This window comes from Hyperolius riggenbachi, chromosome 12 (genome assembly GCF_040937935.1).
Source record: "Hyperolius riggenbachi isolate aHypRig1 chromosome 12, aHypRig1.pri, whole genome shotgun sequence".
Taxonomy (NCBI): domain Eukaryota; kingdom Metazoa; phylum Chordata; class Amphibia; order Anura; family Hyperoliidae; genus Hyperolius; species Hyperolius riggenbachi.
Genome location: NC_090657.1, coordinates 241,088,216 through 241,102,422, shown reverse-complemented (window position 1 = coordinate 241,102,422; position 14,207 = coordinate 241,088,216). Strand labels below are relative to the sequence as shown.

The 14,207-nt window shown below is 45.2% G+C and overlaps 1 protein-coding gene and 1 non-coding gene across 3 annotated transcripts in view; both read left to right on the top strand.

The window, feature by feature from the left end:
- HEXD (hexosaminidase D) overlaps positions 1–14,207 on the top strand; it is a 70,914-nt gene that overhangs the window by 34,381 nt on the left and 22,326 nt on the right. For both annotated transcript variants that reach the window (XM_068263592.1, XM_068263591.1), the window contains exons 10-12: positions 8,200–8,278; positions 9,817–9,918; positions 11,643–11,732. In XM_068263592.1, coding sequence (XP_068119693.1) covers positions 8,200–8,278; positions 9,817–9,918; positions 11,643–11,732 — 271 coding nt within the window. The remainder of the gene's footprint in view (positions 1–8,199; positions 8,279–9,816; positions 9,919–11,642; positions 11,733–14,207) is intronic.
- Positions 3,157–3,228, top strand: TRNAQ-CUG (transfer RNA glutamine (anticodon CUG)). Its single transcript has one exon. It is a non-coding gene; the product is annotated as a tRNA-Gln (tRNA).

Genomic DNA, 14,207 nt, shown 5'->3' with positions numbered 1-14,207 from the left:
ATCTGCCACCACCACTGGTATGGGCCAGTGGACCCGACTGACTGACTGGTCCTGCGAATAAAAACGCTATTCTGTCTAGATATCAACAATAGTAGTGTCTCTTCAGAGACCTGAGTTCAGTTTCTGTGTATGCTGAATAATAGGGTAGCAGAACAGTGAATGACTTTGATATAGTCTTTATTCACGGCAATATAAATAATTAATATATACAGGAAATTATTAAAATCAACAATTATTCAAACAGTAATAGCCAGTATGAAAAATAAAAGCAAGGGAGAAAAATACTTACTTTCTGGAAAGATGTCCTTTTGTGGGAAGAATCATAAAGTCCTTGGTAAAATCCTTTGTTTCAGATCAAAGTTCAGAGTTCAACAAGATGGCCGCCAACCATGTGTCCTCTGGCTGGCAGCAGACCGTTCTCATATAGATGGAATGTGGAGGACTAAATTGCCCGGGCAGCTCATTCACTTTTAATGGAGCGGAGTTCAAAGGCGGGCTTCCAGAGTCGGCCCCCGGGCCAGATTATGGTAATCACATCTGGGCAGGGGCTTTCACCAGCCCCATAACCATGACATGTTCCCTAGGCCGACCTACGCGGCCGGCACACAAATAATAATTACATATTATCGATCCCCAGAACCTACCGATAAATATGATACCTTGGATGCGTGTGTTAGGGCGTATGGTTACCGAGGGGTCCATAAGTCCTTAACCGAACGAGGTATGATTATGATTTGTATACCGAGACATTGGTCCAATTTCAACGAATCCGAATACACTCCTCCCACCTCTGGGTGATACTCGGTTTTCCTTTAATCAGCAGAAATCATATTTCACATGCTTCATCATTTTAACTCCTGGAGACAGTTTGTCTGGTGAGCAGGAGGAAGCCCCATTTGCTAGTCAATTCACATTGAGGTGTGAGCTGTGGGCTCATCCTGTCTTCCCCAAAGGCAGGACACTGGCCTTGTGGTTCTTAATTAGCATCTGAGTGAGATCAGCTTGGTCACACTGAGTTTTACACCTCTGGCTAAATTAGCAAGTCACAGGGCCAGTTCCATGAAAATACTCTAACTATCTCCTAGGAAGACAGCAGAGCCCCCTCAGGTTGGACTGCCTGGTATCCACAGACATGAGATTCTGATTTGGCAGCGCAACGACAATCGAGGCAGGTTGCGTTTTCGTTTCTCACGGCTGTTCCGTGACAATAAGCGAGGAAATCTCTCCATAATGGGCAAAGACAGCAAAACAGGATAAAGATTATAAAGTGACGGGTATAACTGAGGTTGTTTCAGCCACACTTGGGGATCGCTGGCAATTCCAAAAGCATTTAAAAAAAAACAAAAAAAAAAAAACACTCCCATTGACTTGCAGTAAAGAGACACTGAAGCGAGAAATACAATTATGATGTAATGATTTGTATGTGTATTACAGCTAGGAAATAAAACATTAGGAGCAGAGACATAAGTCTAATATTGTTTCCAGTACAGGAAGAGTTAAGAAACTCCAGTTGTTATCTATGCAAAAGAGCCATTGAGCTCCACCAATTTCAAAGTCGCAGAGAGCTCTGTCTTCTGAAGCTTGTTATCTCAACTGTCAGTCACTGTATTTTCTTTTCCTCTGCAGAGGACACGTCAATAGTTCACAGCCTGCTCTGTAAAATCATTTAGAATGCTGAGTAGTGTGTAAACTGCAAATATTAGAGAATGATGTAATGTTATAAAAAACATTATATAACTGAAAATAAAAATATTAGAATATTTTCTTTGCTACTAATGTTCTAGTAATTATCCGTACAACCAATTCATTATATTATATATATTTTTTTTCCGCTTCAGTGTCTCTTTAAATTGGGGTAAAATTGCAGTGATCACAATATTTAGAAAAATCAAGTCCGCTTCGATTTTTCTGCGATTTTTAATGGGAGCGTTTTTTAAAAAATGCTCAGAAAGCTCTGATGGTCAGAAAAGCGCTCACAGTGTGTCTACAGCATTAAGAGGAACTCCAGTGAAAATAATGTAATAAAATAAGTGCTTCATTTTTGCAATAATTATGTATAAATGATGTAGTCAGTGTTTGCTCATTGTAAACTCTTTCCTCTCCCTGATTTACATTCTGACATTTATCACATGGTGACATTTTTACTGCTGGCAGGTGATGTCACTAGAAGGAGATGCTGCTTGCTTTTTTGGCAGTTGGAAACAGCTGTTATTTCCCACAATGCAACAAGGCTCCCACAGTGTGATGTCAGAACCATGGTCCTGACTGTTGAGGGTTTTTACCACAATATCAGCCATACAGCGCCCCCTGATGGTCTGTTTGTGAAAAGGAATAGCTTTCTCATGGGAAAGGGGGTGTCAGCTACTGATTGGGATGACGTTCAGTTCTTGGTCACGGTTACTCTTTAAATTGATATACAGTATTTCTTATCTACAAATGTTATTATGAAGGAAAATGAACCAGGATAGAAAGGACCAGTGAGGTTTGAATTATAAAACAACATATTTCTCTTCCACAGAAACGAGTAGGATTTCCCCAAATCACTTTTGGAGCGATTGCGCTTCAATACAAAGTTTAGGATCGCTGCAAAGTCACTTTTTAATTGCTTCTACAAATCGATTTTTGCAGCAGTTTTACTACCCAGAACAAAAAAAGGGGGGGGGGGGGGGGGGGAAGAGATGGTAAACGCTGTACGAATCACTAGTATTAAATGAAAAACAGAAGTTTGCCTTCTGAACACAGAAGGTATTTGCCATTATTCAGATTGGAGTGAATATATGAGATGTCTACCACAATGCATCACTGCTGAATATGCAAATCACCCATTGTTGTCCCTGAAAGCTAGCCACACCTCCAGAACCGCTGGAATGCAATGATGTGTCAGCTTGTTAATTGTATGGAGCCCAAATAATCCACTATTAAATTAAAAAGTGCTTTAAAATCACCAGAAATCACTCTGGAAAGCGCTGCAATGGCTCTTTCTAGCTGGCCCAGCCGTTAGGGATACACGTCACGTGGCACATCCCAGAGTACTTTAACAGACATCAGCAGGTGATGAAGCATGTCAGCAGCCCTTCCTAAGCTGAGTGTCCTGTGGTGTGTCACTTGCAGAGTTGCCTGTACTATTATGTACAATTGGCAGGCTGGCTAGCAGCTGGTTCCATGGTGTAATGGTTAGCACTCTGGACTCTGAATCCAGCGATCCGAGTTCAAATCTCGGTGGGACCTGAAATGTTTTATAATTTTGTATTTTAAAGCTAATAGTGGTATTTCACATGTCACGATCATTATATTTATAGGGTGGGTAACATCGGTGACTGGCGGTATTATTATACTGCGTTTTATGGTATATAGGGTGACACCCTATCACTGATCATTAAAGAAGACCTGTCAAGGCTTGCAGTGTTTAGGAACTGAGTTTACTGCAATAACTTAGCACAATCAAAGTGAAAGGGAGATGGTGGCTGACATTTTTATTTCCTTTCAAACAATGCAGATTGCCGGGCAGTCCTGCTGAACCCAATACTTTTATCCATAGACCCTGACTGAAGTCAGACTGGATTAGCTGCATGCTTGTTTCTGGTGTGTGATTCAGACACTACTGCAGCCACAGAGATCAGCAGGGCTGCCAGGTCACTGGTATTGCTTAAAAATAAATCAATAAATATGACAGCCTCCATATCTATCTCCGTTCTGGTGTACTGCAGAACCAAACTTATGCACATCACACAATGAAAAGTCTTTATTCCACATATAGTTGCTGAAGAAATTCACTGCTATGTGTTCTGTATTTATTTAGCCAGAACAAAGTGTCTAACTAGTTCTTACCAGCAAATGTGAATAGACTGCAGGAGCTCTGCCAAGGCAGCTCTCACCACACAGAAAAAAACACTGAAGCTTCACCTCTTCAGTGTCCCCTGCAAAGCGAAACTAATGCTTCATACACACTTGAGATAACAGTCTTTGGAAAAGGAAAGATCACAGACCAATTTTACCCCATTCCATGCAGTATGAGAGCCATACTCTACACAGTCTATTCTATGGAGCTGCACTCCCCATCAGATAAAATCTTTGCAAGATGCTGCACACAAAGATGCCCGTACACACTCAAAAGATCATTATCTGCAAAAGACCTGTTCCTGCAAAAGATCCATTCCATGCAAAATGCATTATAGTCTATGAGATCTGCAGATCATCATACACACTTGGTTTAACAGACTTCATCTGCATATCTGGCAATCATCTGCAGATCTGAAAATCCACCCTGTTGAATCTGATCTGCAGATGATCTGCAGATGATTGTCTGTTAAACCAAGTGTGTATGATGATCTGCAGATCTCATAGACTATAATGCATTTTGCATGGAATGGATCTTTTGCAGGAACAGATCTTTTGCAGATAATGATCTTTTGAGTGTGTACGGGCATCTTTGTGTGCAGCATCCTGCAAAGATTTTATTTGTTGGGGAGTGCAGCTCCATAGAATAGACTGTGTAGGTATGGCTCTCATACTACATGGAAGGGGGTAAGATTTCTGTCTGATGGGGAGTGCAGCTCCATAGAATAGACTGTGTAGGTATGGCTCTCATACTACATGGAAGGGGGTAAGATTTCTGTCTGATGGGGAGTGCAGCTCCATAGAATAGACTGTGTAGGTGTGGCTCTCATACTACATGGAAGGTGGTAAGATTTCTGTCTGATGGGGAGTGCAGCTCCATAGAATAGACTGTGTAGGTGTGGCTCTCATACTACATGGAAGGGGGTAAGATTTCTGTCTGATGGGGAGTGCAGCTCCATAGAATAGACTGTGTAGGTATGGCTCTCATACTACATGGAAGGGGGTAAGATTTCTGTCTGATGGGGAGTGCAGCTCCATAGAATAGACTGTGTAGGTGTGGCTCTCATACTACATGGAAGGGGGTAAGATTTCTGTCTGATGGGGAGTGCAGCTCCATAGAATAGACTGTGTAGGTGTGGCTCTCATACTACATGGAAGGTGGTAAGATTTCTGTCTGATGGGGAGTGCAGCTCCATAGAATAGACTGTGTAGGTGTGGCTCTCATACTACATGGAAGGGGGTAAGATCTCTGTCTGATGAGGAGTGCAGCTCCATAGAATAGACTGTGTAGTGTATGGCTCTCATACTACATGGAAGGGGGTAAGATTTCTGTCTGATGGGGAGTGCAGCTCCATAGAATAGACTGTGTAGGTATGGCTCTCATACTACATGGAAGGGGGTAAGATTTCTGTCTGATGGGGAGTGCAGCTCCATAGAATAGACTGTGTAGGTGTGGCTCTCATACTACATGGAAGGGGGTAAGATTTCTGTCTGATGGGGAGTGCAGCTCCATAGAATAGACTGTGTAGGTGTGGCTCTCATACTACATGGAAGGGGGTAAGATTTCTGTCTGATGGGGAGTGCAGCTCCATAGAATAGACTGTGTAGGTATGGCTCTCATACTACATGGAAGGGGGTAAAATTGGTCTGTGATCTTGCCTTTTCCAAAGACTTTTATCTCAAGTGTGTATGAAGCATAAGTTCTACATTTCAGTTTTTTGTTTTCTAAAGAGGAACTTAACCATTTCACCCCCACAGGTACGGATATCTTCGTCCCTTTTTCCATCCTTTCACCCCCAGGGACGGAGATATCCGCACCTAGCGCCGCTGCCCGCGCTCCCGCTCGCTCGTCCGCGTGCGTGCACGCCGCTGCTTGCTCGCCCGGAGATCAATGAACGGGAAAAACCATTCCCGTTCATTGATCTAAGCCCCCGCAATGATCAGCTGCTTCTCCGATAAGCAGCGTGATCATTGTGAAAACAAAAAAAAAATTCCCAGCCTCATAACATTTCCTGCAAGCGTACTTCCTGTACGCTTGCAGGTCGCATAAACAAAAAGTTACTGTGGCCATTTTGTGGCCAAATAGTAAAACTACACCCTAAAGCATTTTTCATATACAAATACATTAGTTTTACACTAAAAATTAACTCCTTACCTCCCACACTCCCCAATTTTTATTTTTATTTTGTAATAAAAAAAAAATTAAAAAAATTCACAACTAAAAAAAAAACCAAATAGTTACTTTAGGGACTGAACTTTTTAAATATTTATGTCAAGAGGGTATAACACTGTTACTTTATAAACTATGGGCTTGTAATTAGGGATGGACGCAAAACTGAAAAAAATGCACTTTTATTTCCAAATAAAATATTGGCGCCAAACATTGTGCTAAGGACATAATTTAAACGGTTTTATAACCGGGACAAATGGGCAAATACATTTCATGGGTTTAATTACAGTAGCATGCATTATTTAAAAACTATAATGGCCGAAAACTGAAAAATAATGAATTTTTTCCTATTTTCCCACTAAAACACATTTAGAATAAAATTATTCTTGGCATAATGTCCCACCTAAAGAAAGCCTAATTGGTGGCGGAAAAAACAAGATATAGTTCATTTCATTGCGATAAGTAATGATAAAGTTATAGACGAATGAATGGAAGGAGCGCTGAAAGGTGAAAACTGCTCTGGTGCTCAGGGGGTAAAACCCCTCAGTGGTGAAGTGGTTAAACCAAGAATTGAACTTCATCCCAGTCAGTAGCTGATACCCCCTTTCCCATGAGAATTCTATTCCTTTTCTCAAATAGATCATCAGAAGGCTCTGTATGGCTGATATTGTGGTGAAAACCCCTCCCACAGTGTGATGTCATGACCATGGTGCTGACAGTTTCTGTCTGTAAGCCTTGTTGCATCATGGTAAATAACAGCTTTTTTTCAACTATTAAGCAAGCCGTATCTTCCTCTGTGCATAGAACTCTCAGTAACGAACATTCCATACAGATCACCTGGCAGAACTAAAGAGGTCACCACCAGTGATAAATGTCAGAATGTAAATCAGGGGGAGGAAATATTTTGCAATGGGCAAACACTGACTAAATAATCTATAAATGAATATTGAAAACAATAAGCAATCTTATTCATTATGTTATTTTCACTACAGGTCCTCTTTAAAGAGAACCTGAACTAAAAATAAATAGTCAAAATAACCATACACAGGTCATACTCACCTCCTGTGTAGTCTGCTCCCCAATCTCTCTCTCCTCTCCTGCATCCTGTCTGGCCACTGCAGGCTTTGTCAGCCAGCGTTCCCTGAGGACTCTGCAGGGGTTCCTTGGCATTGTCCCCCATCATGGGGAAGTATAATAGAGCACATTATAATAGTGGTGGGTACTGTAACAAGAAGCACTAAATTGGGGGGTCAGGAGACAGTATAGTGCAGCCTTTCTCAACCTTTCTACCCTGGAGGAACCCTGCAAATAACTTTTGGACCTCAAGGAACCCCTGCACACAATGTTTTGATCTCGAGGAACCCCTGCATGTATTTTGCAGGAGGCGTGGACTTTAAAAGTATGTGTGGCTGTTTATTTCACTACCCCTATTACACTGCCACTCCCTATACTGTCTCCTGAGCCCCCAATTTAGTGTTTCCTGTTACAGTACCAACCACTATTATAATGTGCTCTGTTATACATCCCCATGATGGGGGGAAATACCAAGGACCCCTGCAGAGTCCTCAGGGAACCCTGGTTGAGAAAGCCTGGTATAGTGAGTGGCAGTGTAATAGGAGTTAGTGAAATACACAGCCACGCCTACTTCTAAAGACCACGCCTCCAGAAAAATAAATGCAGGGGTTCATCCAGGGTAAAAAAGGTTGAGAAAGGCTGGTCCACTGTGATCAATGCAATTCTCCATCCTCCATTTTGAAAATGGCCATTACCCCCTAACAGCTTCCTGGTCAGCACACTGTTAAACTGTAATATCACCCACTTGAGCCATAGAGAAACATGGACATTACCTTGCACATTCAATTGTAACTGACAGCTGCTGATATATAACTGACAGCAACTGGTATATTTCAGTTCTGACAAAATATTGTCAGAACTGGAAGGGATCACTGTAAGAAGAAAATGGTGAGCTTCTGAGAGGAACTGACGGCGAGGTAAGTATGTAATATTCATTTGCAGCTACGTCATGTGTTTATTTTAAATGATTTTACTCACTTCAGGTTCCCTTTTCCATAAATTGCAATGGTTTTCTTTTTGTCCATAAAGGTTACCATGCTGTGGCTAATGTTTTAGCACAGAGAGGAAGTTCTGAGGTCAGTTGCACATTAAGATCTGTATTGTGTCTCTGCCTCCAGGTACCTTCTCAGAGCAGATCGCCGCCTCTGTGCAGGAAGCATTAGGACTGTCACACCTGGATGTGGAAAACTACATGAGGTGAGAGTCACTTGTCACCTGTGCAATTTCATAACACAGCAGTGCAAGGCAGAAGTGACATAGATGGAGCGTGTTTGGCTGCTGTCCTTATAGGGATGGCAATGCTTAGGAGTAGGGCTGCTCAAATTTGGATCCGGGAGATACCCAGATAGTAGCTATTCGGATATCTCCCAGTTACCTATGTGGGGTGGGCGGGGGTCAATCTTACCTGTCTGACGTCTTCTTCGTCCGTCCCTCGGCGCCTCCCACGATGTGTTCCACGCGCGTCACGTGACTACAAACACTTCCTCCTTCAACCCGGAAGGAGGAAGTGTTTGTAGTCACGTGACCGCCGCTTGGACCGCATCATGGGAGGCACCGAGGGACGAACCGAAGAAGACGTCAGACAGGTAAGATTGACCCCCCCCCCCCCCCCGCCCTCCCCGCACAGGTAACTGGGTGAAATCTGGATAGTAACTATCTGGGTATCTCCCGTATCCGGATTTGAGCAGCCCTGCTTAGGAGAGCTCATGAAGAAGCATGTGATCAGTTTGATCAGCTGTTAGATTTGTAAGGTTCTGATGACTTCCTGGTTTAACACAGGATCATGACCAGCAAATCAGGACCTTACAAAATCTATCAGCTGATCAAACTGATCATGTGCTTCTCCATGAGCTCTCCTAAGCAGGGCCACCCCTCGTCCTCTTCTGTTTCCTGAAGACTGTGGGAAGGATATCTCTCCAGCAGGGGTCGCCCTCAGTAATGGGTGGGGCAGATAGTATGAAGAACTGGGAACTTGCGTGAGGCAGAGATCTCACCTCCAGAGTCACAGAGATCACACTTTAAAGTGAACTTGTAGGAGAAAAAAACAAGAATCCAGAATCTTCCCGTCTGTAAGCATTGTCAGCTTGCACACATGCAATTAACGTTGGCTTGTTTGCATTATGCATGTTACAGGGTCAGACTTCGGACACATACGAATACTGGGGTACCTCTGTGCAGTGTAAGTGACTACACAAGAGGATATATTATTTTGTAAGGAAACCCCGGCTTTTCTCTTAGCTGCAGGGTGGTTTCTGGGTGATTGGTTTGCATGTGAGTGAGCAAAGAGTTAACAGATTTTATGTGAGCCAGTGCAGACGCAAGACAGCCCGCCCCTGCACAGAGCCGCTCGCGCATGGCTTTTCCCGCGTCAGTATCTCCGTGTCACTGCGTGGGCTTTCAGTGCGCCTGCGCTCATTCACGGACAGGAATGCGGCCCGCGAAGAAGAGGAGGGTCCCGGCGACTAGCAGTGGGCTCTGATATAATAATCCCTATGTCCCTGTGCCCACTGCCTGGCGCGTGGGCGGGCTCCAGGCAGCGGCCATAGACGGGTGCGAGCAGCCATGCGCGTGTTACGGAAGGGGGTGTTGTGGCTGTGTGGGCGTGGCTGTGGACAGTTGCCTAGCACCCATTATTATACAGGTGGGCTTTTTTCACTAACTAAACTGTACATATTCTGTAACTCACAGGCATGCGTATAGTAATTTATAGTAAGTTATTTTTTTTCTTGTGGCAGTGAAGTGTCCGGCCATTTTCCTGGCAGTGACGTCCTGCAGCTCATCACCCACTTCCTGTTCTTCTTGAAGAACCCCACCAAAGAGTTTCTGGAGGAGAACAAGTAGGTACAGCGGGCTGAGAAACAGACTGTGTGGCTTGCAGAGGACAACCAGATATAGCATGAAGTCCTCATATTTCTCATACAAGGCTTGACATACATCTCAGGAGGAGCCTATAATCACAAAACAGTCTTGTACCTTAAAGGATACCCGAGGTGACATGTGACATGATGAGATAGACATGGGTATGTACAGTGCCTAGCACACCAATAACTAGGCTGTGTTCCTTTTTTTTTCTTTCTCTGTCTGAAAGAGTTAAATATCAGGTATGTAAGTGGTTGTTTCTGACTGGGTCCGACTATAGCGTAACCCTCACTGATAAGGAATTACAGCCATAAAACACTTTCCTGTCAGTAAATGGCTGCTGAGAGCCGGAAAGAGATGAAAACGATCAATAGTTGATAGATTTTAGCTCTGGCAAACTTCAATGAATGTGTCATTGAGCGCAGACAATGAAACAGTAACAACTTAAAATCTTGATTTAAATATGAAATAAAACTGCAGAATAACTAAAAAAAAGTGCTTTTTAGGAGAAGGAGGATAGATACAATTGTTTATCTCATCAGTTTATTTTCACCTCGGATGTCCTTTACACTCCACCCATCAATACTGGCCACACCCCTGATGGATAGTGTAATGGTTAAAGCGGACCTGAACTCAGAACTTCCCCTCTGCTCTAAACGATAAGCAGCAGCATAATTATCTTTAAAGAAAAACATTTTTGTTACAGCTGATATAAATCCTGCAATAAATCTGCAGTGTGTCTACTTCCTGCTTTCAAGGAAGCAGACATAGGGTTAACATCCTGTGCTTTCAAATTAGCTTGTCTGCCATGGCAGTCAGGTGACACAGGGGAGAGATCATATTACAACTTGTGATTAGTCACAGATGACGGGGGATTAGACAGGCTAAACGCTCTAAATACATACAGGGTGCATTTCTCAGTGTTTTCCTTCTGTCCTGTGCAAGAGTTCAGCTCCACTTTTAGGGCTCCGCCTCTGACACAGGAGACCTGGGTTCAAATCTTGGCTCTTCTCGTTCAGTAAACCAGCACCTATTCAGTAAGGAGTCTTTGGGCTAGACTCCCTAACACTGCTATTGCCTACTGAGTGCCCCCTAGTGGCTGCAGCTCTGGTGCTTTGAGTCCACCAGGAGAATAGCACTGTATGAATGTTATTTGTCTTGCTGTAGCACACAACTAGAGATGGGCTATGTGAGATGAATCGGATCCCATCTTGCAATCAAATTTAATGCACATTGCCCAAAGCTTGGAAATGGGCCAATCCAAATCTGCAGGGAGAGCGTTTAATTGGCCCAGTTTTAAGCTGCATGCAATTTGTATTATTATTGCATGCAAGCCAGAATCATTTGCATCTTATTGACCATTTCTATGCTCAACCTTGACTTGTGTTCCTGTATAAATATGGCTTATAAAATACCTGAGATTTATCTCCACACATGAGTGGTCCACCGCAGTGATTATTACTATAAAAATGTATCATAAATGATAGAATGTCTTTCCAGAAGGTGCACCGGCAATAGAAGTCCCCCTAGGCACTCGCTTGCTTTGCCTAATGGGAAATCCGACCGTGACAAAATAATATTGTGTGGTGTATGATGATATGTATGTGTGCACCAGAAGACTCTCAGCTGATTTCTATAAAGGGTGAGAGTGTTTTTATTTCCTGGACCATACCGAGCTTACTCTCCATTCTGTATTTTATAGGATTGTCTCTGGCTGGTTCAGCCATTTCCACAGGAAGAGGAACATTCTCCACCCCATTATGGTGCAGCAGATCGAACCGCACATAGTCAGGTAAATAATGCAGCCTGGTCTCTGGGTAATAATGCAGGAGCCGTGTGGCAGCCATCTTGTCATGGGGCAGCCTGGTCTCAGGGTAATAATACAGGAGCCGTGTGGCAGCCATCTTGTCATCATGCAGCCTGGTCTCAGGGTAATAATACAGGAGCTGTGTGGCAGCCATCTTGTCATGGGGCAGCCTGGTCTCTGAGTAATAATACAGGAGCTGTGTGGCAGCCATCTTGTCATGGGGCAGCCTGGTCTCAGGGTAATAATACAGGAGCTGTGCGGCAGCCATCTTGTCATGAGGCAGCCCGGTCTCAGGGTAATAATACAGGAGCCGTGTGGCAGCCATCTTGTCATCAGGCAGCCTGGTCTCAGGGTAATAATACAGGAGCTGTGTGGCAGCCATCTTGTCATGGGGCAGCCTGGTCTCTGAGTAATAATACAGGAGCTGTGTGGCAGCCATCTTGTCATGGGGCAGCCTGGTCTCAGGGTAATAATACAGGAGCTGTGTGGCAGCCATCTTGTCATGAGGCAGCCTGGTCTCAGGGTAATAATACAGGGGCCGTGTGGCAGCCATCTTGTCATGGGGCAGCCTGGTCTCTGGGTAATAATACAGGAGCCGTGTGGCAGCCATCTTGTCATGGGGCAGCCTGGTCTCAGGGTAATAATGCAGGAGCCGTGTGGCAGCCATCTTGTCATGAGGCAGCCTGGTCTCAGGGTAATAATACAGGAGCCGTGTGGCAGCCATCTTGTCATGGGGCAGCCTGGTCTCTGGGTAATAATACAGGAGCCGTGTGGCAGCCATCTTGTCATGGGGCAGCCTGGTCTCAGGGTAATAATACAGGAGCCGTGTGGCAGCCATCTTGTCATGGGGCAGCCTGGTCTCAGGGTAATAATGCAGGAGCCGTGTGGCAGCCATCTTGTCATGAGGCAGCCTGGTCTCAGGGTAATAATACAGGAGCTGTGTGGCAGCCATCTTGTCATGAGGCAGCCTGGTCTCTGGGTAATAATACAGGAGCCGTGTGGCAGCCATCTTGTCATGGGGCAGCCTGGTCTCAGGGTAATAATACAGGAGCCGTGTGGCAGCCATCTTGTCATCAGGCAGCCTGGTCTCAGGGTAATAATACAGGAGCTGTGTGGCAGCCATCTTGTCATGGGGCAGCCTGGTCTCTGAGTAATAATACAGGAGCTGTGTGGCAGCCATCTTGTCATGGGGCAGCCTGGTCTCAGGGTAATAATACAGGAGCTGTGCGGCAGCCATCTTGTCATGAGGCAGCCCGGTCTCAGGGTAATAATACAGGAGCCGTGTGGCAGCCATCTTGTCATCAGGCAGCCTGGTCTCAGGGTAATAATACAGGAGCTGTGTGGCAGCCATCTTGTCATGGGGCAGCCTGGTCTCTGAGTAATAATACAGGAGCTGTGTGGCAGCCATCTTGTCATGGGGCAGCCTGGTCTCAGGGTAATAATACAGGAGCTGTGTGGCAGCCATCTTGTCATGAGGCAGCCTGGTCTCAGGGTAATAATACAGGGGCCGTGTGGCAGCCATCTTGTCATGGGGCAGCCTGGTCTCTGGGTAATAATACAGGAGCCGTGTGGCAGCCATCTTGTCATGGGGCAGCCTGGTCTCAGGGTAATAATGCAGGAGCCGTGTGGCAGCCATCTTGTCATGAGGCAGCCTGGTCTCAGGGTAATAATACAGGAGCCGTGTGGCAGCCATCTTGTCATGGGGCAGCCTGGTCTCTGGGTAATAATACAGGAGCCGTGTGGCAGCCATCTTTTCATGGGGCAGCCTGGTCTCAGGGTAATAATACAGGAGCTGTGTGGCAGCCATCTTGTCATGGGGCAGCCTGGTCTCTGAGTAATAATACAGGAGCTGTGTGGCAGCCATCTTGTCATGGGGCAGCCTGGTCTCAGGGTAATAATACAGGAGCTGTGCGGCAGCCATCTTGTCATGAGGCAGCCCGGTCTCAGGGTAATAATACAGGAGCCGTGTGGCAGCCATCTTGTCATCAGGCAGCCTGGTCTCAGGGTAATAATACAGGAGCTGTGTGGCAGCCATCTTGTCATGGGGCAGCCTGGTCTCTGAGTAATAATACAGGAGCTGTGTGGCAGCCATCTTGTCATGGGGCAGCCTGGTCTCAGGGTAATAATACAGGAGCTGTGTGGCAGCCATCTTGTCATGAGGCAGCCTGGTCTCAGGGTAATAATGCAGGAGCCGTGTGGCAGCCATCTTGTCATGGGGCAGCCTGGTCTCTGGGTAATAATACAGGAGCCGTGTGGCAGCCATCTTGTCATGGGGCAGCCTGGTCTCAGGGTAATAATGCAGGAGCCGTGTGGCAGCCATCTTGTCATGGGGCAGCCTGGTCTCAGGGTAATAATACAGGAGCCGTGTGGCAGCCATCTTGTCATGGGGCAGCCTGGTCTCAGGGTAATAATACAGGAGCCGTGTGGCAGCCATCTTGTCATGGGGCAGCCTGGTCTCAG